Source organism: Anser anser (assembly GCF_964211835.1).
Source record: "Anser anser genome assembly, contig: HAP1_SCAFFOLD_141, whole genome shotgun sequence".
Lineage (NCBI taxonomy): Eukaryota > Metazoa > Chordata > Aves > Anseriformes > Anatidae > Anser > Anser anser.
Window position 1 is genome coordinate 143,300 of NW_028153522.1, and position 21,601 is coordinate 164,900.

Sequence of the window (21,601 nt, forward strand, 5' to 3'; positions counted from 1 at the left end):
TAACACCTTATTAGAAACACTCTGTAACCAATACCATAGGCTCAGGCAAGTATCTCAGTGAGGTAGCATTTTTATTCACGATTGCAATGGCAGGCGTCCCACAAGCCACCTACCAGTTCCATAACACAGTTTATATAATTTTTTTTTTCCTCTCGGTGACCAGGACCCTCCCCAGTTTCCCCATTGACTGGGTAATCCATGTTCACAATCTATCCAGTGCTTCACAGAAAATACACAGCTGCTGGCCTGTTACTAGTCAATTTTATTTTTTTCTTGACTGTTTTCCTCTTTGAGGTGGTAATGTTTCTTACACCGTGATTTCCACCCAATTGCTCTAAGGATTCTGGTTGTCTGCATTTTACAAGGTTGTCTGTTAAGCTTTCTTATCACTGCAAGCATATATCAATACCACCTTCCCTCCCTCTAAACGATGTAACTCTGTGCAAAAACATTTTTATTCCCACAACCTTGATCCCCTTACCCTAAAATCCTTATTCTCTTTAACCCTAACAACTCTAACCACAACCCTAACCCTTCATATCAACCCCCCGACGCTAATGACACTGACTAATGATCCAAACCCCAAACCCCAGGCAACCAACAAAGAAACAGACACAAAGCTGGAAACTACAAAAAAGGCAAAACCCTGGATACAGACCCCAAATCACAAACACGCTACCAAAATGCTACAGAAAAGCCCCAGACGCAGGCCCCAAGCACTACAGCTAGGCCCCAGAAGCTCTAGACACATCCCAAAGCCAAAATGCAATCCCCAAACACTACAGAAAAGCCCCCAAACACCAGACACAGGCTGCAGAAGTCTACAAGCAGGCCCCAGCCACACCCGGATGCAGACCCCAACTGTCCACAAGCAGCTCCCAACCCCCCCCCCCCATGAACTGGACCCCCCCCCACCACCACCCAGATGCATGCCCCAGGCCCCAGGCCTCAGCCCCAGCCCCCACACCCCAGACTCAGGCCCCAAAGGTGTACAACCAGCTCCCAACTGCCCCCCTCAAAGGGAGGCCCCAAAGCCTGCCAGAGGACCCTAGAGCGTACAAGCAGCTCCCAACCCCCCCGGCACAGGCCCCAACCCCCCCCCAGACACAGGCCCCAAAGGTGTACAAGCAACTCCCCATCCTCCCCAGAGGCACGCCCCAAAGGTGTACAAACAGCCCCAACCCCCCAAGACCCAGACCCCTACAGCGTAGAAGCAGCTCCCAACCCCATGCCCCCAAGGCACATGCCCCAACCCCTCCCCCAAGGCAGGCCCTAACAGTGTACAAGCAGCTCCCACCCCCCCCCAGACGCAGGCCCCAAAGGTGTACAAGCAGGCCCCTACAGTATACAAGCAGCTCACAACCACCCCCCCAAAGGCAGGCCCCAACCCCCTCCAGATGCAAGCCCGAAAGGTTAAAACCAGCTCCAACCCCCCAACCCCCCCCGCCCCGCGCAGACGCAGGCCCCAAAGGTGTACAAGCAGTTCCCAACCCCTCCAAGGCAGGCCCCAAAAGTGTACAGGCAGGCCCCTACAGTGTAGAAACGCTCCAACCCCCCCCCCTTCCACCTCGAGGGAGGCCCTCCCCCCCCAGTATACACGAAGCTCCCAACCCCCTCTCAGAGGAATGCCTAAAAAAGTATACAAGCAGCTCCTAACACCCCCACCTCCCCCCCCCCCAAAAGAGGCAGTCCCCAAAGGTGTACAAGCAGGCCCTCAAATCCCTTAGGTGTACAAGCAGGCCCTTCAAATCCCTTAGCCCCTGCGCCAGCTTTATTGGCGAGCAGCGAGGCTGGGGGGGGAGGGGGGCAAGACAGCCTTAAATAAAATACAAATATAAAAAGTGTTATAAATGGCTGTTATAAATCCAAATAGGATTACAATCAAAGTTTACAATTTATTAAACGAATAGAGGCAAGCAAGCAGCGCTGGGTGCGCCGGGAGTCTCTGCTCCCCCAGGACGCACACCTGTTACTTAAGGCGGCTGGTTTTGATGCTCCCAGGCTAATACATATTCATTACTACTTCGAGAAGAGGCAGGGTTATTAGAATTGGTTTCCGGAATCCGAAACCCCTCCCAGGGGCGCCTGCGTACCAGTCTCTGGTGGTCTCTCGGGGCTTGCTCGGGCTGAATGCTGGTTGTCTTCCTCTCAGGCTTTTGTCCTTCAATTGTCCTTCAGCTCCCCCTTCCTCCTCGTTTGGGAGCCTCTGCGCCGGATTTCAGAAACTCTAGCAACATCCCCTGCAGTAGTCAGCACTTTTCCCTAAAAACCCCTTTGTTCTCTTATCACCTAGACCCGGGCCTCGATGTTAACCCTTCAAATCCCTTAGTGACACGAATTGCTGGACCATTCCTTACAAAAGGAAGGATAAAATATGTAGAGGAGCAATGGCACACGCGAAAGCCCAGCGCCGCGGGCAGAGGCAGCGAAGGTTGACGGCAGAACAGTGCTCGGTTTGAACACGGAGAGGGAAAGCGAGGGGAAGGTGGCCGAAGCCGGCCGCAGTCTCTGAGCTCTCCTCCTCCTGATTGTTTTCTCTCAAAGCCATTTCTGTCTGTGTGCGGGCACCCGGAGCCGGCAGAAGTCCCCGTGAAGTCCTTCGGCAGGACGGAGGGCTGCGTGGGCTCCAGTGAGAGAGGGAGTTAGGAGAATCTTATCAAGTAGAGATAGAGCGCTGACGGCGTTAAACTAGGATGCTACTTAGCGTCTTTGCTAACTATGGTGCATTGTGCCAATTAACTAAAGCAAGAAGCCTTGGGCCCCTTACCAAGGTCAGTCTCCTAATAAGAGAGTGAGCCTGTCTTAAGAAACTGGGAGAAACTGGTCCTGCAGGTGGACAAGAGCCAAGGAGCAACTGAGTCTGTGCAAAGACAAGAGGTCAACTAGCGGTGACGAGGAAGAGTCATCAATCTTCATGCCCACGACCTCCCGTGCTGCCCAGCGCTGAATAAACATACCTACTTTACAATCTCACTGATTGTGGAGTCCCTTTTCCGCAAGTCACTAGCAGCGGTTTCTTCCGCAGAGGTTTTCCCAGAGCCGCTTCAAAGCTTCCCTCGCGGAGCTGGGGCGTCGCAGGGGGTCGTCAAAGCACGCATGCGCACACACACACACGCACACACACACACACACAGGCGTTGTTGTCCAAACAGAAAGTATTTACAACAAATTCGACAAGCGGTTTTCCTCTGCCAGCAGCAAATGCCTGAGGGCCCCTACAGCTTCACAAATCATAGCACAAAGAGCCTAAAGTTCCTCTAAAATTTAGGGAAATGATTCAAAATAGATCTGCTAGGGGAAAACGATCACTGGCGGCAGGGTACACAATACACGCGAGTCTCAGCTCTCCTCCGCAGGGTCAGTGCCCACGCCCAAGTGCGACGCTGATGGCACCCGAACATTTGCTGTAGCAGGCAGCAGAGCCAGCAGCTCAGGGGAGCAATTTTAAAAACCAGGAGGCACTTAAACCAACCCTTAATTGACCCAGTTACTGCAGGAGAGTCCCGACTACTCGCCCTGGAGTCCTACTGTCACCAGCAAAAAGCACCAACCAAAGCTTGGGGGAACTTTGGTACAGCACAAGAGAAGGGAGTGGGGGTAGCGTAGCCGTATCGCAGAGCTGCTGCTTTTCACACCATTTTATCATCCCTGATAATTGAAAGTAAGGCCGGGTGGGCTGACCCCACCACCACCACTCCTGGCAGCATGTTTGGTCCACAACGCTAGAATAATTATTTTGCTCCCTCCCGCCCCTACAGCTTCATCATCTGAAAAGATTACAGTCAAAACAATGGCATACACAAATAAAAGTCAAGAGTTGACATAGTAACTCCGGGATTTGGGTATCAACTGTCCGAGAAATCAGAACACCCAGGCTTCACAATGTGCCCAACATCGAGCTGTGCCAAGGGGGGCGGAAGGAAGAAGCTTTCCGTTTAAGCCTTCAGAGCATCGCTCCGTCACTACGTCAATTCACAGCCACCACAGCGTGCCGATGGACATCTTTCTGTGCCAAAAGAAACAAGTGCTTTGTCCTCTTGATATCAAAGGTAGCCACCTATAGTTACGGAACCATGCACAAGACCTTAACTCTGACCAGCAGGAAAACTTAGGACAACTGAGTGCAGATCCTGCCAATTTCTACCAGTTCCAACTGTGCTTTAAGTCTCATTGCAAAGCCTCAGTTAGAAAAAGGATCACCTCGGGGTATCCAACAAGAAGAAGAGTTTTTTTTTTTTTTTTTTTAATATACAATAGGACTATGCAGTTCAATCATCAATCATCTTGGAAAGCTCAAGGAGGAGGTCATCCTCATCCTTCCCTGGGTCCAAGTCGAGCTCGGCTTCCAGTATGCCGTCTGAGAGTTCCCAAAGTAGCGTCTCTAAATCCTCGTCTACAGATACGGGCGCGTTGCCTGTGGAACTCAGCCGGCGTGTCCTTGCTTCTTCTAGCTGGGAAGAAGCTGAAGTCGAGCTTGAGAACTCCATTGGCTCCACGGATTCTGCCTGGCTTCCAAGATGTGCTTCAGGTCTTGGCAGAGCAAGGAAGAGAACAATCAGTATATGCCATTTCTTAACGGGAAATCCCTTTTCTGCAAACCGGCTCTTGAAACCGTAGCCAACCCCTCCTGCACTTCAATCTTACCTAGGGATTGTTATTCAATTAACCCAGGGCTACATTTAGAGCCCAATATATTAGCAGGTACATTTTTCAGTTTGGGGGTTTCTCTGTGAAGCCAGAGCACCTGGAGTCTAGCAAAGATGGTTCAATTTTTGTAGCAAGAGGCACTTTGCCACCTTGCTTAATTTTCCTGTTAAAATGTTAAGAAGTCTCCATCTGCAAATATCTGTTTGCTAAGTTAGTCATTTTTCCCACGGCACACTCAGCAGAGTTTGCTCCCCACTACAGGAAGCTGATCTGCAGCCATCACTTCCCTCTGCTCTCCCTGCACTCTTGTCACCTTGTATGTTTGTTCGGGTGGCTTTCTTGAGGACCAAAAGGCAGAGGACACTACTCATCATTTATCACCTCACGAGGAAGTAGGAGAACTTCACCTCATCCTCATTTAGGTATTCAGACAGAGCAAGAAGTCACTGGAAAGCTGTACCGACTTGCAGCATTTAAAGAAAGTAAGTCTAATTAAGCATTCCTGCTAGCTGCTAGAAAGTCATTTCACGTGACTTATTCCTCTGATGGATTTGGGCTTTAATTATCTCAGAACCCTCCTTTTTTCCCCACGTGTGACAGAACTTATGTTTCACTGGGGATATACACCGATTGAGAAAAAGAACAAGTTGTGGTCATCACCTGTTTTGGGGATTTTCTTCAAGTCTGGTGGCTGGGACGTGCTCCAGCGTGGCTGGAACAGCCTAGAAAGCAGCAAAACAGTATTTAGGACTCATGGGTAAAAGATTCCTTACTAGCTTTTTCCTCCATGCTGCTTCTCCTCTGGCATTGCGGAGCCTTAGCCAAAATACAAAACCAAGGTGCTCCTGAAGAAAGTTAATATTCACTTGGAGGTTACTAATGATCTTGTGTCTTTTAAGAACACAGCATTAATGGACAAAATCCTCCACACCAGAGAAATCACAGAATCACAGAGGACTAAGTAAATAGTGCCATTAATCTAATAAATATGGAAGGGTACTACAAGAATTCTGTAGGCAGCTACTGGATTTAAAAGGAAACAGAAAGCCTGTAGAACTTTTGAGTTTTCCATCTTTTCTCCTAGAGGAGGGTGTAAATTTTACAAGGGATCCATTTCTGCATTAGCCCCTGTCCTTACCATAGCTGCTCTTTTGGCTGGAGGTCCCATTGTGTCAGCGTCAGAGGCAGTCCGTGGCTTCACAGCTGCTACAGCAGAGGGAAAACTGCCAGGTGCCTTACGTTTCAGTGCCTTCTTCTTGGGGGAAGCGACTTTCCCATCCCAAGGCTTCGCAAACATGTTAAAGTTGGCTAGAGTAAAAGGAAGAGAGAACTGATACAGTCTTGCTCTGCCTCATGAAAAATCCACGTTCTCTTCCTCATTTCCACGGCCCGTCTACACAGTTAACTGTATTTGGCCAGCAGAATTACACTGCCATTGCCTGGATTCTCAGCAATATCTTCCACATAGTAAACTCCGTCTACCAACAATCCATACAAAGGAACAAAGGAACTGAATAGCTACAGTAAATCATAATCCAGGACGAGGGAAACTCAGACACAGAGCGATCCCAAGTGCAAGCAATACTCTAAGACGTTGTATGAAGTCTAGTAAGATTCACAAATGTTGACAGCTTTTGTATTTAAAGTCTTGCTCCCTCTAGGAAAGGAAAAGCAGCAGGTATAGTAAGACAAGAGAGTGTATGCAACTGTTGTACCAGCTTCCTCTCCCCTGCAGTGATGTCCCACAAAATCTATTAAGTTGTTCTACAAAATCCAAATTTGTAGAGTCATATTCTAGTCTCCCATTCCTGACCTAACATCTGGCTGGCAGGAGAAGAAACGAAAGAAAGCTGGGTACTTGTTTTCTTTGTGTGTTTATTTCCTCGTGTCCCATGAGACAGAGAGAAAGGCTACAATGTGCAGTGCATGCAGCCTTTAAGCCCTCCTTATCTCCCTCACACAATCTCATTTTACAAAGTTGATATAATCTTAACAACGAGGCCTTTGATCCTCTGTCATTTTTGACAGAAACTGGCCCCCCACATTAAGACGCTGATGCATGCTTTACAAACACATACACGTGTCAAGTTAAGCAACACATGCCAAAGAGGAAGGTGAACTTGAACTCAACGCAGGGAGGACTTCATACCATAAACAGATGGCAGAAAAAAACAGAATACCAAAATTAGACTAAAAAGCCCCTCAGTGTGTTAATTTTCTAGTGGGAAATACAGAATACCATCACGTAATTAACGAAAACAGACATGGTTGCACGTTCTGGCCCTTCTTTGCCTTTGAACTTTGTAGCCTTAAACTCTTTTATCCTCCGCATTGAAGGAAAAAGCAAAGCAGATCCTGAGCAAACGGAACTTGCTCAATATGGGAAGCACCTCACCGAGGCAGGTATTAAAGCATCTTATTACCTGATAGCTTTGTGTTCCATAACGATTTCTGCCCGGCTGGGGCAGGTCCAGGTTGTGCTGGGGGAGCTGGCACATTTCCTCCACTCTGCTGCATCCGCAGAGCTTTCTCACGCTTTATTTCTTCCAGGGTTTTAACACGCACTTCTCCTTCTGGCTTGGCTTTACCTGCCGGCTCCTTCGACTGCACTTTGCTGGGCCCGGAAAGAGTGAGCACGCTCTGCTTCTTGGGCTCACCCTGAATTTTTGCCCCTGCGCTGGGATCTTTGGTTTTACCATGCCATTCAGCCTGGGCTTTGGCTTGACATTCTCGTCTCTGAAGAGCTCTCTCACGACGGATTTCCTCCAGTGTTTTCACATGGATCTCTCCCTTTGGCTTAGCAGCCTTCCCTGTCATCATCAAGAAATGAGAAGCACCAACATTTAAAGAGAGTCCAACAATAGTTTAAGTCTCCAAAATTTGTCACAGTACTAAGGAAAACTAAGCCTGAGCGTTCCCAATAACGCATCTTAGGACAATAGCCTAACATTCTCCTCCTCCTCTGAGCCACTTGTTGTATTTTGAAGACCAGCCCTATCCAGAGAGAGCTGCTACACAGAAATGCTAGTTTACTTGATTACTTTTTCAGACTGCATTTCAAATTCCTGCTCCCGGCAGTGGCTCTATTCTAATTGTATATGATGGTTCACAGAAGCAGCTTAAAACCTTGACAAGGCACAAGCGGAAAATAAACACACACCTAGAGCCAGATTTCTGATAGTGGCTGTCAGAAGAGCTTCAGCACTCAAGCAAGAGGAATCAGTTCTTTGTTTTCATTTGAATTCCTTTTTAGGGCTGTATGAAAACGGTCTAAGTTCACGGAAAGGAAGAAGGAGAAAGTATATTTAATAGCCAGTTGTTACCTTTCGCAGTACTAGTCCGTTGAGAAGGTAATCCTAGCCTCTCCTTCACAGACTTGGGAACTTGAACTGCAAAACAGAAAAAGACCAAATTAGGGAGGCTGCATAAACGTCAACTTTGTGTTCACATTCGAAAACAAGGCAGGAAAGGTAACTTTGAATCCCGGCGATTAAGACCTCAGCCAACATGCAAAAAGAAACATCGCAGGAAAAGGACAAACAGAAAGCCTAAATACAAAACCCGTGAATCACATCCAGATGCCTGTTTAGTAGCTGTACCTCTCTTTGGTGCTTTGTCAGCATTTCCCGGAACCTCCACCTTCTTCCCCAGCCTTTCAGCAAGGCTGCGCTTCACCGGAAGGGCGCTTACATCAGCTTCAGACGGAGAAAACAAGGAATATTTTAAGAACATTTCTTTGCAGGAAGATTTGAGAACAGTCAACCACAAGCTTCTATTTTTCAAGCATATTTTCATAAAATTGCCTTTCAGCTGCTAAATGGTTTTTTTGCCATTTCTGCAGTCAACACAGATCTCCACTGCAACGCATTTTCCTCTCATACGTCAAAAATACTCTTCAATGCAGTCATATAGAGAAGGCGGCACCTAAATAACAGCTCATAAAAAGTTCTTACCCACGGAGGCTTTCCGTTTTCCTTGTTTCTCAGCAAGATCTAGTCGAACCACAGGTTCCTCCCCTAAAACAAAAGTAAAATTTTTCTATTTCATAGAAACCAGTAGCCAATAGAAATAGTATACTGTTAGCCCATGTCCAAAAAGAACCCAGCAAGGCACTGTTTTGACAGCTAAACCACACAAACTCATATTTCAACTATAATTAACTTAGAAAAAGTATCCATAGTCTCAGCGTTTGCCTCAAATTCCAGCTGAATGTAGTCGAGAATGAATCTGAGTCTGCTTGACAGCTATACTTTGTGCAGAACAGAGCTGCATAAGCAAGCAGAATATTATTAGGTACAAATGCTGAGAAATATTCCTTTCTAAGGTGAATGTCTATGAGTAGAAGTACTTCTTCACTTCTTTCCCTTTCAAAGGAATTTGCACAACTCTAAACAATATAATTTATACACAGACTCCTATCGCACTACTGTCCACACGTGCCACTGTCAGCCTCTTTAAAGCTTCAGAAATTGCTTCTTACATAGCACTGTCCTCTAGAGCTCTTTCTTCTCGTTACTCTCCTGTTTTTCAGTTATCCCCCTATTTGCATACTGACACATTTTTTTCTTTCTCCTGCTACTGCACTTAACCTGAGCACCAAAGCTTTCCAGTACAACCAGGGACTTTCAGCATAAAAGCATGTTTTGAACAGAAGGCGGCAGCACCAGGAGGCTAACAGGGGTGAATTGCCTTCCTTCTTGCTTAACCTTCCAGTTTAGGAGTAATGAAATCAAAACAAAAGCATGAATTATTACCTTCCTCTGTAGACAGTGTCACAGTTCTCACCACTGTCCGGACATTTTCCTTTTCCGGAGCAGGAAAAATCATAGAATGGACGGGAGGAAGAGAAGATCTTGAAGGACCTTCTGCTCAGAGCAAGCAAAACATAAGGAAGTTTACCAAACAGAAAAAACTATCACGAAGAACAAAAAACTTTAATTATTCATTACTGTCAAACATACAGTGACCAGAGCATGCAAATAAGAGAGGTGACTACTTTGCCTCTGGTTGCCCTTGGAATTCCCATCTAGAATACCAGCTGGCTGAGAATCAGGTTGCTCGATGCCCCCAGCTAAACATGGAAGTCTATCCCTCAAGCAGCTCCCAGCCACCATCACCTGCCATTCTGAAGCCAATCAAATTTCACTTCTTTGGCAAAATAGTTGGATTCACCAAAGCATAGCCAGCTACCCGGTATTACTGGAAGAGTTTTTTTTTGAAAGAAAAATCATCACACACGATGAAGGTGAACAGGGTAAGGAAGCAGGGAATATTAACTCACCACCGTGTCTCTTAGTTTTTTCCTTCATTTTCTGCAATTTGATTTCTTCAAGTGTTTTTATTCCAAAATTCAGACCGTCCTCTGAAAACAGAAAACAGTTAATGAGACTAAGGCTTAGAGGCACTCACTGAGGACCACAGATCCTCAGGCTTCTTAGTGCTCAGGAACTTTCAGAAGTATTTAGAATAAAGCCTGTCAACACTCCTCACAAGTGAAACAACCATAGAATCAATGGCATTTTGCCCCTCCTTTCACCCTTCAGGGTAAAAACTGTAGTTTTAATTTTAATCCATTTACGTGATATTAGATCCCTCTATCGTTAGATATGGCTTTCAACAGTGGTTGCCAGGCTGCACGTGCAGCCATTTAAACTCCATGCTGTGACCCTGTTTTGTTCTCCAAAAGGAAAGAAAAGGAGTTCAACTTTCTGACCCAATGGGCACATGATGGTATCAGGGAGAAATGAGATCATGGAAATAACCGAGTCCATTCAGCACCCCTACATTCTGTTGTGTTTTTACGCCACATTGCTTTTGAGTTAATTGTCAAGTTCTCCTTCCGATTTATCCTACTACAGGTGCTGGAATACCTTGTTTAGCAGTAGTAGCACTGGCTTTCCGAGTGGAAATCATCCGTAATCCATTTTGGCCTTCCTCAGCTGGTTGCTGGACGGGAGTTTTAGTTTCTTCTCCTTCCGCAGAAAGCTGGTCTGAAGGGGAAAAATCTATTCAGTTATGCATAGGCCAGATTGTTCGTGATTATGTAGCTCATGCAATGACACTTCAGTCCATGGTTCCTATAAAAAAGTTGGTTTTTTTTTTGTTTTTTTTTTTTTTTTTAATACAGCTACACTGACCTGATGAACTCGTAAGTAGACTACCCTAGGACAAAACATCTAGGACTCTAGATTCTCTCTGCAGCTTTAACTACTACACAACATATTACTCTTCAGACAAAAAAAAAGGAATTTCCTTCCTAGTTTCACATAGAGCTTTACACAACAGACCAGCTAAAGCCAAGAGTGGTTCTAAGCTTTCCTCCAACATTTCAGGTTCTGTCCACTGACTGCCAGACAAAGCCACCAGTGACCTGAGCGGACTGCCTGCCCTATCGCTAGTCAGACCTCAGGTCATCTGTGATTTATACATTCATTTACAGCACAAATTCCTTCCAAGAACCAAAGACTTACACAATCATTTACAGCACAAATTCCTTCCAAGAACCAAACCATGCTCACCATCATCATCTTCATCATCATCTGCAGCATTGATTACAACTGGAGGGTGTGTAGGGCTTGGGACATTTTCCGAGTTTTCCACTTTCATCACCCGCCTTAGCTATGGAGAGGGATTGGACTGGACAGAAAGTTTGTTTTGCTGCAGTGACATCTGAGCCACTTTCAAATCATCGTCCGCGGACTCAGGCGGACTTGGCAGTGTAGCTAGAGGAAGAGGAGGATCATCAGTAATATGGCAGTTTAAAACTTTGACCACAATGCACGAAGATGGTAGCTAAGGCAGATAACCTGCACAGGCAATGAATGCAGCATCTCCTTTTGCCCATCCCGCCACTGTTTACACCGTGAACAATGACTTGCCTTCAAACAACAACACATCTCCCTACCACCCAGCAGAAGACGAAACAACAGAAAGCAAACTGCAAGGCAAATATCACACAAAGCAGAGAGAAGCTGAGCATGAAAGCAGAAAACAAATACCAGCAGTACAGCAGCAGTACACTCGGTTTAGCTGACCACCTAGGACTGCAGACCTTTTCCTGCACTCACAAATGAACGGTTACCTGATGTCTCCTACACTATTGGCACCCACTAAGTAATATGCAAAATTAATTCTTCAATACTTAAAGAAAAAGGACCTAAACTCACTCTTGCTTGGTGGTAAGAAGACGCCATCGATGTAACGTCCCTTTGCGTGATGAAAAGCACAGTTGGCTTTCTGACAGCCTACTGGCTGCTTCTCCCAGTAGCAGGGAATCTCAGCGCGCTTTTTCTGAAGACAGAAAGAAAGACAAGCTCGTGATAACATGCACCTAAGGTTTGCAAAGAGATGCACAGTTCCAGGTCACGACAGCGATAGGGCTGTCACAATACAGTGCTGAAACATCATTCCAAAGGTCAGTTTATCACGGAAGTATAGTATTTCCGGGCATATTCACAAAGTTTGCAGAAGCTGTAACCACTATGCACGTTTAGCCTTGTCATCATTCAGTTTGAGAAGACAGGCACTCTCAGACATCAGTTTAGGGTGGGTTAAACTAATACACCTAGGATTATACTAGGATTATTCAGAGGGAAAAAGAACATCTTAAATTGCCTACGTTAACTCTATCCAGAACTACTTCTCGGAGACTTCGTTCTTCTGCACCTTTAACTTTCCCCACTGCTTCCTAGCCCAGGCAGCTAGAACAGCATTATCTGAAGGACTCCGGGACACAAGAGACCTGATAGATCATTATCAAGCCTGCTCTCAGGAGGCTAGTACAGCCTGTTTATTACCCCCCTGCTCCAGCAGGTTTTAGCAGTCTAGTTAGCGGTTATTCTGCATCTGTTGAGAAAATACTGTCGGCGTCTAATAAAAGAAAATCTTGCTAAGACATACCTAAGGCATTGATTTTATTTCCCTCTCCTTCCTCCCACCCCCTCCCCTGCTAACAGAAACCAGTGTAATTCCAAAGCAAAGGACTCTATCCTGCAAAAGCACAATCAGCACACCTACAGCACTGAAAAATGCTTTTGTTGATTTATTTTGAGAACACATCTTTAGGCACTCACATCGATTTCCATGTGTCTGAATCGGCAGACATTCCTGAAACAACGACCCTCCTGCCACAGCGTGCAGACTGTCTCGTTCCCCAGAGCAGCTTCACAGTGGCGGAAGGAACAGTTGTCTCCCTGTAACCAAAAGGAAACCAACAAGGAAAATATAGAACAGCCTCAAAAACGTCCATGCTACTGCTTCAGGTTGCTACAATTGAATTCAGAATCTATCTGGTTATCACGTTAACCAAAGACCAGTGTGCCTCCTCCTCCTACTCTACCCCTTCCTGAAAAAAATGAAAAAAAAAAAAAAACCAAAAAAAAAACAAAGCAAAGCAAAGCAAAAGAAACCCAGCCATACCTTGGTACAGGTAGAATAGAAATAGAAGTAGCAATCGTCTCCTTGTTTAGACATGCCGACAAGTTCTGATAACAAGCTCGGGTTCTCTCCACAGGGACTTCCTCTGCTCTTGGAGAGAGCTGTCTTCACCCTTGCTTGGGCTGAAAGTCTTCCACTGGCTTGTGATCAGTGAAATCTTCTTTTTAAAAGTAACCCTAAAGAAAGTACCAACAAGTGAAAAATAATGAGTAACAAGCATTTTTCCAGCTTTCTTCTGTTCATCAAATTAGTCTCTTGAGGAGAGCAATGCCTTGAAATCAGCTGTTACGGGAACTAACACAATATTAAACTAAAGTTCTGTAAAGCTGCCAGGAGCTTTGTCAGCAAGTGTTCTCTTCCACGTCCTCAATAATATGCCTTGGAGCACATCCGGAAGCCTGAAAATGGAGTCACTTCTTCAAAAACCACCTGATCATACATGCAAGGCAATGATCAACTATGGCTACGAGTAACTTCTACAGAACGCAGTATGACGCATTAAATAGCACGTTCCAGTCACTGTGGGTCTTCGAGTTCACCTACCTGGACAACCTCAGCAAAGTTATCGATCTTCAAAGACTTCCAGTTAACTTCTCCTGGAGGCCGAACCAACACTGAATCCGTGAATTAATGATAAAGGGGTAGGAAGAATTTGCCTCCTCACTTTGCCAAGGGAGCCTCTCATCCACAATTCAAACATAGGATGTGCTTTTAAACAGCTTATAACTAATGGAGGAAGCAAGTCCATCTGAACACTCTCTCAGACTGGAGACAGCCAGGGTTAGTTAGCTCTTCAAAAAATAAAAACCAAAAAAAAAAACCACAAAACAAAACAAAAACAAAAAAACCCAGTGCATTTAGAGATGAACTCGTGATTCAAAGTGGCTGCAAAAATGAGGCTCCATCTTCCACAGCCAGAAAATTTGACTTTTTTTTTTTTTTTTAATTCAAAATTCAGTATGTTCCAATCTCTGGTCTTCAAGATTTCTTCACCTATTAAGAAAACACTAAAACCTTTCCCCGTCTTTATTACCTGTACAGCAAAAAACACACCAGTGCACAGAAATACACAAATGTGCATACGCATACACACATATGTGTTTAGACACACACACGAGGAGTGAGTGATAGAAAGTTAGCGAGAGCGACAGTGGAAATCAGAAGTTTTGCCTTTTTGACACAGAGAGCGCGTAAAAACTCTCTCATTTTGAGGGAACTAGAAAAAAAAGGAGGATCTACCAAATATTTTGATGAGTATGCCTTCGAGGCCAATGCTTTATACCATGAGTGATCTGGGGGCCAGCACACAAATATGCATACATATGTATCACACAGTATCACAGATTTCTAGGTTGGAAGAGACCTCAAGATCATCGAGTCCAACCTCCGACCTAACACTAAGTACTCCACTAAACCATATCGCTAAGCTCTACATCTAAACGTCTTTTAAAGACCTCCAGGGATGCTGACTCCACCACCTCCCTGGGCAGCCCGTTCCAATGCTTAATAACCCTTTCAGTAAAGAAGTACTTCCTAACATCCAACCTAAAACTCCCCTGTCGCAACTTTCGCCCATTCCCCCTCGTCCTGTCACCAGGCACGTAGGAGAACAGACCAACCCCCACCTCTTTACAGCCTCCTTTAAGGTAACTGTAGAGAGCGATAAGGTCGCCCCTGAGCCTCCTCTTCTCCAGGCTGAACAAGCCCAGCTCCCTCAGCCGCTCCTCGTAAGACTTGTTCTCCAGACCGCTCACCAGCTTGGTCGCCCTTCTCTGGACTCGCTCGAGCACGTCCATGTCCTTCCTGTAGCGAGGGGCCCAAAACTGAACACAGTACTCAAGGTGCGGCCTCACCAGAGCCGAGTACAGGGGCACAATCACTTCCCTAGACCTGCTGGCCACACTGCTTCTTATACAGGCCAGGATGCTGTTGGCCTTCTTGGCCACCTGGGCACACTGCTGGCTCATATTCAGCCGACTGTCAACCAACACTCCCAGGTCCCTCTCGGCCAGGCAGCTTTCCAGCCACTCATCTCCCAGCCTGTAGCTCTGCTTGGGGTTGTTGCGCCCCAGGTGCAGGACCCGGCACTTGGCCTTGTTGAACTTCATACAGTTGACCTCAGCCCATCGCTCCAGCCTATCCAGATCAAATATGTACATGCATACAGGATAAACATATCTATACACACAAGCGTGCACAGTATATGTCGTATGGTATCCATATGGAGAACAACTCGTAGCCCTGATCAGACACGTAGAGTTGCAATCAATTAACAGCAGGAAGGCAGCAGATCAAGGATACAGCAAGCTTTGAGAGGCAGGGCAATGCTCACTTTGCCAGTGGCATGGCTGCATGATACCAAGAATTTTGAATTAGTTTGATTTTTTGGAAGCAATTTGTTTTCTTTCTGCGCTGTAGCAAATACCACAGGTTTGCCATCACGTGCTGTTCCCTAATCCATATATCCATCATCATCCATTGCTGCAAGATCATGAAAGGTTAGAAAAGATGACTTAGGTCCAATTTAACAGCCAATGATTTTTCAATGACCAGAGCTGCAACAGATTTTATTTAGCCACAAGCAGGTTTTTTTTTCTGATGTGAAGTCAGATATTTTGATTTTTTTTTTAAGACACTAAATGTCATAAAACCTGCAACCAGACCAGATAAAGTTCAAATTAGAGTGATTCTGAAGCCTTTCATTAAAATGCTACACATTTCTGTGCAAATTATTTCTGACTCTTCTGGACAAAAGCGGATGAAATAGTTCTTACAAATTAATAATAAAAGGTTGGAACCTTTTACTCACACAAACACTAGTGAATTTTCCAGGAAGTATTATTTTGGCAGGGAATTTTCCCAAATCTAAAGTAAAGAGGGGAAAAGTTGGGTTCCCGTATTAGTTGTTGGTTTTGACTGCTTGACAAAGGGAATAAAAACAGTAGTTAAGTGCAAGGTTTCCTTCTCTTCTTTAGTATTGAGAGGAATCGTCACTTCTGACCTTTAGCACCTTCAGAAACACACTTAGTGCCATGCAGATTCCTCTGCATCTACTTCTAAAAATTACTGGTGCTCCTTAGCATGGAAGTTGGACTTGAAATCTTTTCCAGACTGAGCTCTTTTGAATGCCCAAGGAGCTCATCATTTTGCTTGTTGCCTTCCATTTTCCTGAACAGACCCAGAACGCTGTTCAGGATATGAATGGATCTGGTCTAAGGAATGGGAAGAAAGCAAAAACCAAGGATACCTCACAGCCCTAAATGCCATAAAAAGCAGTCACATTTTAAAAAAGATCTCCAAAGCTTTTTTTTTTTTTTTTAAACTGACATCTGCCAATATGGCGATCCAAGTGCTGAACAGAAACCAACTGAACTAGCCCCTGAAAGCCTGAATAAAAATGAGTAACTCTGGTGCACTCAGCAGGTCTGTAATAGAAGTTGGCAAGATTTTTAGATTTCTTTTTTCTCCAGGGTGCTAGTAAAGTTTTTGCGTTACGAGATTTTGAACTCTTTTTGTACAAAAGAATTACAGATGCACTACAGTCACGGTAGCTGGGGGTCTGGAAATACATGCCAACAAGTGTCATAAACTTTGCCTTTGCTGAAGGAAGATAACTAGTCCAAAGAAAACCTGCCTAGTTTGTTTTACAGGCTTGTCTTTCTCAGTATGGAACAAACTGACCTCCCTGGTCTAACTTTCCAGTTGGCTATTCTGCCTTTGTCCTGGAGAGAAGAGCAAGAAGGGAACAAAATATTTTTGCACTCCAAAAAATGCATTAGGGAAGGATTATCACACCTACCTAAGGGTAATTTCTTGTTTGTTTATAAAGCACAAAGTCTTTCTCTTGGACAGTCTCTGTTGCTGGCCTGTTTTGTGCCTTCCATTTATAATAAAGGTATTAAAGATGCTTACCCCGTTTTGGTGGTTTTTTATTTTAAGAACAGTGTAAGCGGACAGTCGGATGACAAGCAAGAAAGAACAGCATAAATCCTTGTTGTGACCCTGCTTTTTAATCACCCAGCATCAGCCTTGCTGCAAAACAGTCTCCGCTGATTTACCTGCTTGTTAAAGCACCCCACAGGCTGCAAGTGTTGTGTGCTAGGTGTCAAATTATATTTAACGGTGCATAGGTAAACCATTCATCTTCCCATGGTCAAAGCACAGAACAGCCTCCTGCTAACACAGCTCATCCTTGCTGTAACTGCTTTTAAACCTATTTGTTGGTAAGAAAAGAGCTCAGTACACCACCTTCACAGGGCAAAAATTCACATGGAAGAGCAGAAAAACCCAGAAGTGCTTCCTGAACTTCACGTTACCAACAGCACCATCGGATTTAGATCCTTGCCTGGCATCCAGGATGCACGGCCTGCAAGCACTGCTGCAATGTGGAAGTGCCAAGGCAGGTTTTTGGCCTGCCCTAAAACACTTTTTTTTTTTTTCTTTTACAAACAATACAAAGAGTGTGCCAGGTATGCTGTAATGCCCGTGTGCCAGGTCAATAGAGGATATCCAAACAACAGAGGCGCTTCTCCTAATTTCTGGCGTGAAAACACTTTCACAGCATTCTTTTCACGAAGAAACCCCTCTCTATCTTCTCCAATGCTCCAGGACCTGCTGCAGCTGCAGCGGCTGCGCTGGTACCAGCCGCATCTTTGACAAATCTTTTCAACGGTTCTGCTTTACCTCGGCACAGTTGAGGTCACTCCTCTTCCTCTTCCAGCTGAGGAAGCAGCTTGCGGGCTCTGCCACACGGTCGGTGCAGAAGCGAAAGCTGGGAACACAGCAGTCAAACCCTCACTGCTAACGAAGCCACCAGGGCAGAGGGCTGACACAGACCCACCAGAGGCGAACCGTACCCGCTCTCCCTCCCGGCTGCGAGGCTCGCCACAGCAGCCCCGACCTGAAGCGCTCACAATGCTTTGCTTGGTGATGTCACCGATGAGTCAGAGTCCCCAGATGAGCATCTGCCTTGCCACTCTTTAATGTTGGTGTTGTTTTTTGGTTGGTTGTTTGCTTGCTTTTGAAACTTATGTAGGTTATGGTAAACCTTCAGGTAAACCACAGATCAATGGGGAAGAAGTCCCACACGAGGGATGGCGCATTCTTTAACGTGCTGCATTCGACAAAGAAGCTCTCTCCATTTTGCGCAGTGGCAACAGGCACGACTGCAACACACGCACGTGTAGGCAGCACCTGCAGGTCCCAAACCGTTAACCAATTTTTAGATAGCACCAATTGTTTATGTAGTTGCTTTCCCTTCATCCATAACCCCTTTTTTCCTTTCTTTATATCGGGTGGCTCTCCTCCATTGTTCTGTCATTTTACTCCCCAGTGTCTGAGCAGGCACTGGGAATCGTTTCCAGAGGAAGGGTACTGCTGAAGCTACAACATTTACTCTCAGGGAAAAGAGAGTATGTGAAAGAATACATACTTCCTTTCTTTTTCCTTTTTTTTTTTTTTAAATCTCTGAAATCAATGCTGCGGCCTGGCAGCAAATAACTATGGGAGTAAAGATGATTCCTCATCCTCACTGTAACGTTGTAGTTAATGTCATAAAGAAGCAATTTCCCCAGGCAGTGGCCATTTGAGATGGGAAGGGGCAGTAAGAGGAAGTTTTCCTTAGCCTAGCTCTTCCCCCAGAACACCTCGCCATCCAGCAACAAATTCAATTCACCTGCTCCGCCTGATCAGTCAAACGCGCGTCCGACTCCAGCACACGTCACAGCGGTGGTTCTGACGTGGTTTGAGAATCACCTATCCGCAGAATATCTCGGGTTTGTACACTCAAATAACGCAGTCTTTTCCAAATAAGGCCCAGAGCTCACACTCCGAGTGCAGCCTAACAGCACCAGAGGGCCGGTAGGCTAAACATTCCCATCCTGGCAACAGGACTGACCCGGGCAACAGTAAGCATCCCTTCTGCACTTTCGCCGTGAACATCAACATAAGGAAACAGAGACCTCCTCGATCCAAGTTTGAAGAAACAAACACAAAGGTCACCCAAGCGGGTTGTTTTCAGCAAACTAACGGAGAAATTAAGGTGACAACCGCGTGCATCCAGAGTTAGTCAGATCCCGAAGGCAGTTCCTTTGGGAAACGCAGGAGCAGCGCGCCAGATGACGGCTACCTTACAGCGCACCCCTCAGAGGCACTGCTACGAAAGGAAGGCAGAAGGTTGGAACTCAAAATAACTCGCAAGGCGCCCGTTAAGGGGGAAGCTTTAATTTCCTGAGCAGAACCTCCCCCCTGAAGGCAGCCCAGGGACTCTTTGCTTCCCTAGGGAGACGGCAGGGACGGGGCAGGGCGGTGGGACGGGGGGACACAGGGCCAGATGGACGGCCAGACAGCCGGATGGATGGACAGACGGCCAGACGGACGGCCAGACGGCCCAAAAGGCCTGAGCAAGGGCTGAGGAGCGGGAGGGAAGGGCAGGGCGAGGGGAAGGGCGGCCCTGGGCCTGACAGGGCACCTTGGGCCTAACCCCGGGCAGCAGCTCCCCATCTCACAGGGCCCGCGGGGGGCTGCCTGTAACAGGAGATGCGGGCAGGTAAATTTTACAAGCACTGCATCACAAATACCCTGCAACACCTGAACTATTCACTGGGACAGCCTCCTTCCTCACCTCCTGAAAGCTCCAGCTGGCAAACCAAGGACAAAATGAAAGGCAGATGTGGAGGACCTCGTAAGATACTGTTTTGTTCCCTACGTGCCCACTGCTGGTGACACGTAATGCCTCCTGTTCCCAAACGACATCGGCACGTTACATCTTTACTACATGCTGAAAGGAACTCAGCAACTTGAACACAACTTAGAATTACCCATCCCGGCAGCAGGCTGTCCAGCTGAAGCTGCTTTAGCCAATCAAGTGTGTCATGCTGCCCCTCAAAGGTTTCTTCCTGGGAACGTCTGCTGTGACACTCCTGACGTATTACTTCTCGGAATGGCAGAACTGCGCTGGGTAGGCCCCACAGCAAGACTCGTATTTCTGTCCTTCCCTTTCAGGAAAGGATCTCCCACCTTGAATTTATTAATTTTCATGATGATGATACACAAATTGAAGTTTTGAAAAACTGAATGCTGATTAACAGATTTCTAGCACAGCCTGTGCATCAAAATTCATTTCTCTCCATTTAGGTAATCTTAGTTTCTGAGTTACAGTTACAGTCAAAATTTTTCTTCTTCGATTTTTTTCTTTTTCTTTTTTTTTTTTTTTTTTTTGTGATCAGAAAAACGAGGGGACTGGCTGTCCCAAGTCAGCCGGGGAACTTCTCTTTGGTCGATGCATCAAGCAACTCAGCTCTCTTGGGGAAACTTAAATAGAAAAGACAGATCTCCAAACGGATAAAAAAAATAAATCAAATGATAAAAACCCAACCGACACATCTGATACCCCAGCTTATTGAACAGCACAAGGGTTTAATCTACAGGCTCTGTCCAAAGCAGCAAGAAGTGACAGATTTAATCCAAACCAGTTGCCCGCTCTCACTCTCTGATCTGGAGACGTTATTGGACAAGCATGCATAGCAGTAACACTTGTAAACACTGGGTTACTGCACCACAGCCCCAAATCCCTCACGGGCCCACTAAGATACTTTTACTGACTGATCCACAATAAACACTCCCAAAAAGATTCTCAACAAGCTAAACCCTGTTTAGAAAGAATCTGAGGAACCTGTCACTGCAGCAACAAAGGGCTGCAATTGTATGCAAAATCTCCAACACCCTCCTTAGCACCCTGCTAGCTCAAGGACTGTGTGGGGCTTCCGTGCCCTGAACGAGTCCACCCTGGCCACATAACGCAGATGTAATGGTCAAGAAAGCACATAGCGTTATCGAAACTTATCAGATCCACAGCAAAAAGAAAAGCCCACGCTTCTATATTTCTCCTCCTTCTCCATTCACAGAAGGAAGAGACTGAAAACAAGCAGATTTGTGTTTACATTTACAGTTAATGTGAAAAATGGTTATTTGTGAAATACATCACGTATTGTTTCAAGCTACAAACAACTCGCTCCCACAAAGGAAAGACTTTTGACCTCAGCATGCAACCCCAGTTACAAATAACTTCCTATCTACCAGCGGGCCGCGTTCCCCTGGCACTCAGTCACTCCGCAGCACGGCAGCCACCTTTGTTCTAAGGATGGCAAATTCTACTTAGAAACGCTCTGTAGAAGAGTGATGTTGTCCCCTTTTAACACGATCCGGCCTGCAGCACAGAGAAGGGAAAGAGGGGATTAGAGAGAGCCCAGAACCTGAGAATAATCTCGTGTTTTCAGAAAGTGTTTCGTGTGGTTGAGCAGGGTTTTGCCCATCACGCAGAGTGCAGGCCGCCTGGTATTACACGTTTCAAAGACCAGAACTGGTCTCAGGCAGGGACAGATTCTCCTTCATTCAGCAAAATCAGCAGCTCAAAAATCATCAGGGACAGAGATGTAGCCAGGAATTGCTCACTGAACTTCAACAGCAAGGCTCGTCACACGGTTGGTACGTCTCAGTGCTGCTACCTAGAAGGCTCACC

The 21,601-nt window shown here is 46.0% G+C and overlaps 1 protein-coding gene across 1 annotated transcript; it reads right to left on the reverse strand.

The window, feature by feature from the left end:
- Positions 1 to 1,739: 1,739 nt before the first annotated feature.
- On the reverse strand, positions 1,740 to 12,886 carry LOC310891992 (zinc finger CCCH domain-containing protein 11A-like). The gene is made up of 11 exons (XM_083854185.1): positions 12,720 to 12,886; positions 11,814 to 11,937; positions 11,166 to 11,369; positions 10,518 to 10,637; positions 9,929 to 10,009; positions 9,402 to 9,512; positions 8,601 to 8,663; positions 7,071 to 7,457; positions 5,786 to 5,955; positions 5,308 to 5,369; positions 1,740 to 4,530 (listed from the first exon to the last, which is right to left on the reverse strand). Exons 3-11 carry the CDS (start codon positions 11,251 to 11,253, stop codon positions 4,269 to 4,271), a joined length of 1,344 nt encoding a protein of 447 aa, XP_083710311.1. The 5' UTR covers positions 11,254 to 11,369; positions 11,814 to 11,937; positions 12,720 to 12,886; the 3' UTR covers positions 1,740 to 4,268.
- Between the last annotated feature and the right edge of the window lie 8,715 nt (positions 12,887 to 21,601).

Coding starts and splice junctions, on each gene's coding strand:
- LOC310891992 (XM_083854185.1), bottom strand. CDS start 11,253: ATGAAAGTGGAAAACTCGGAAAATGTCCCAAGCCCTACACACCCTCCA. Junction 9,513..9,928: donor AAAAACTAAGAGACACGGTG/GTGAGTTAATAT, acceptor TGCTCTGAGCAG/AAGGTCCTTCAAGATCTTCT. Junction 8,664..9,401: donor GACACTGTCTACAGAGGAAG/GTAATAATTCAT, acceptor CTTTTGTTTTAG/GGGAGGAACCTGTGGTTCGA.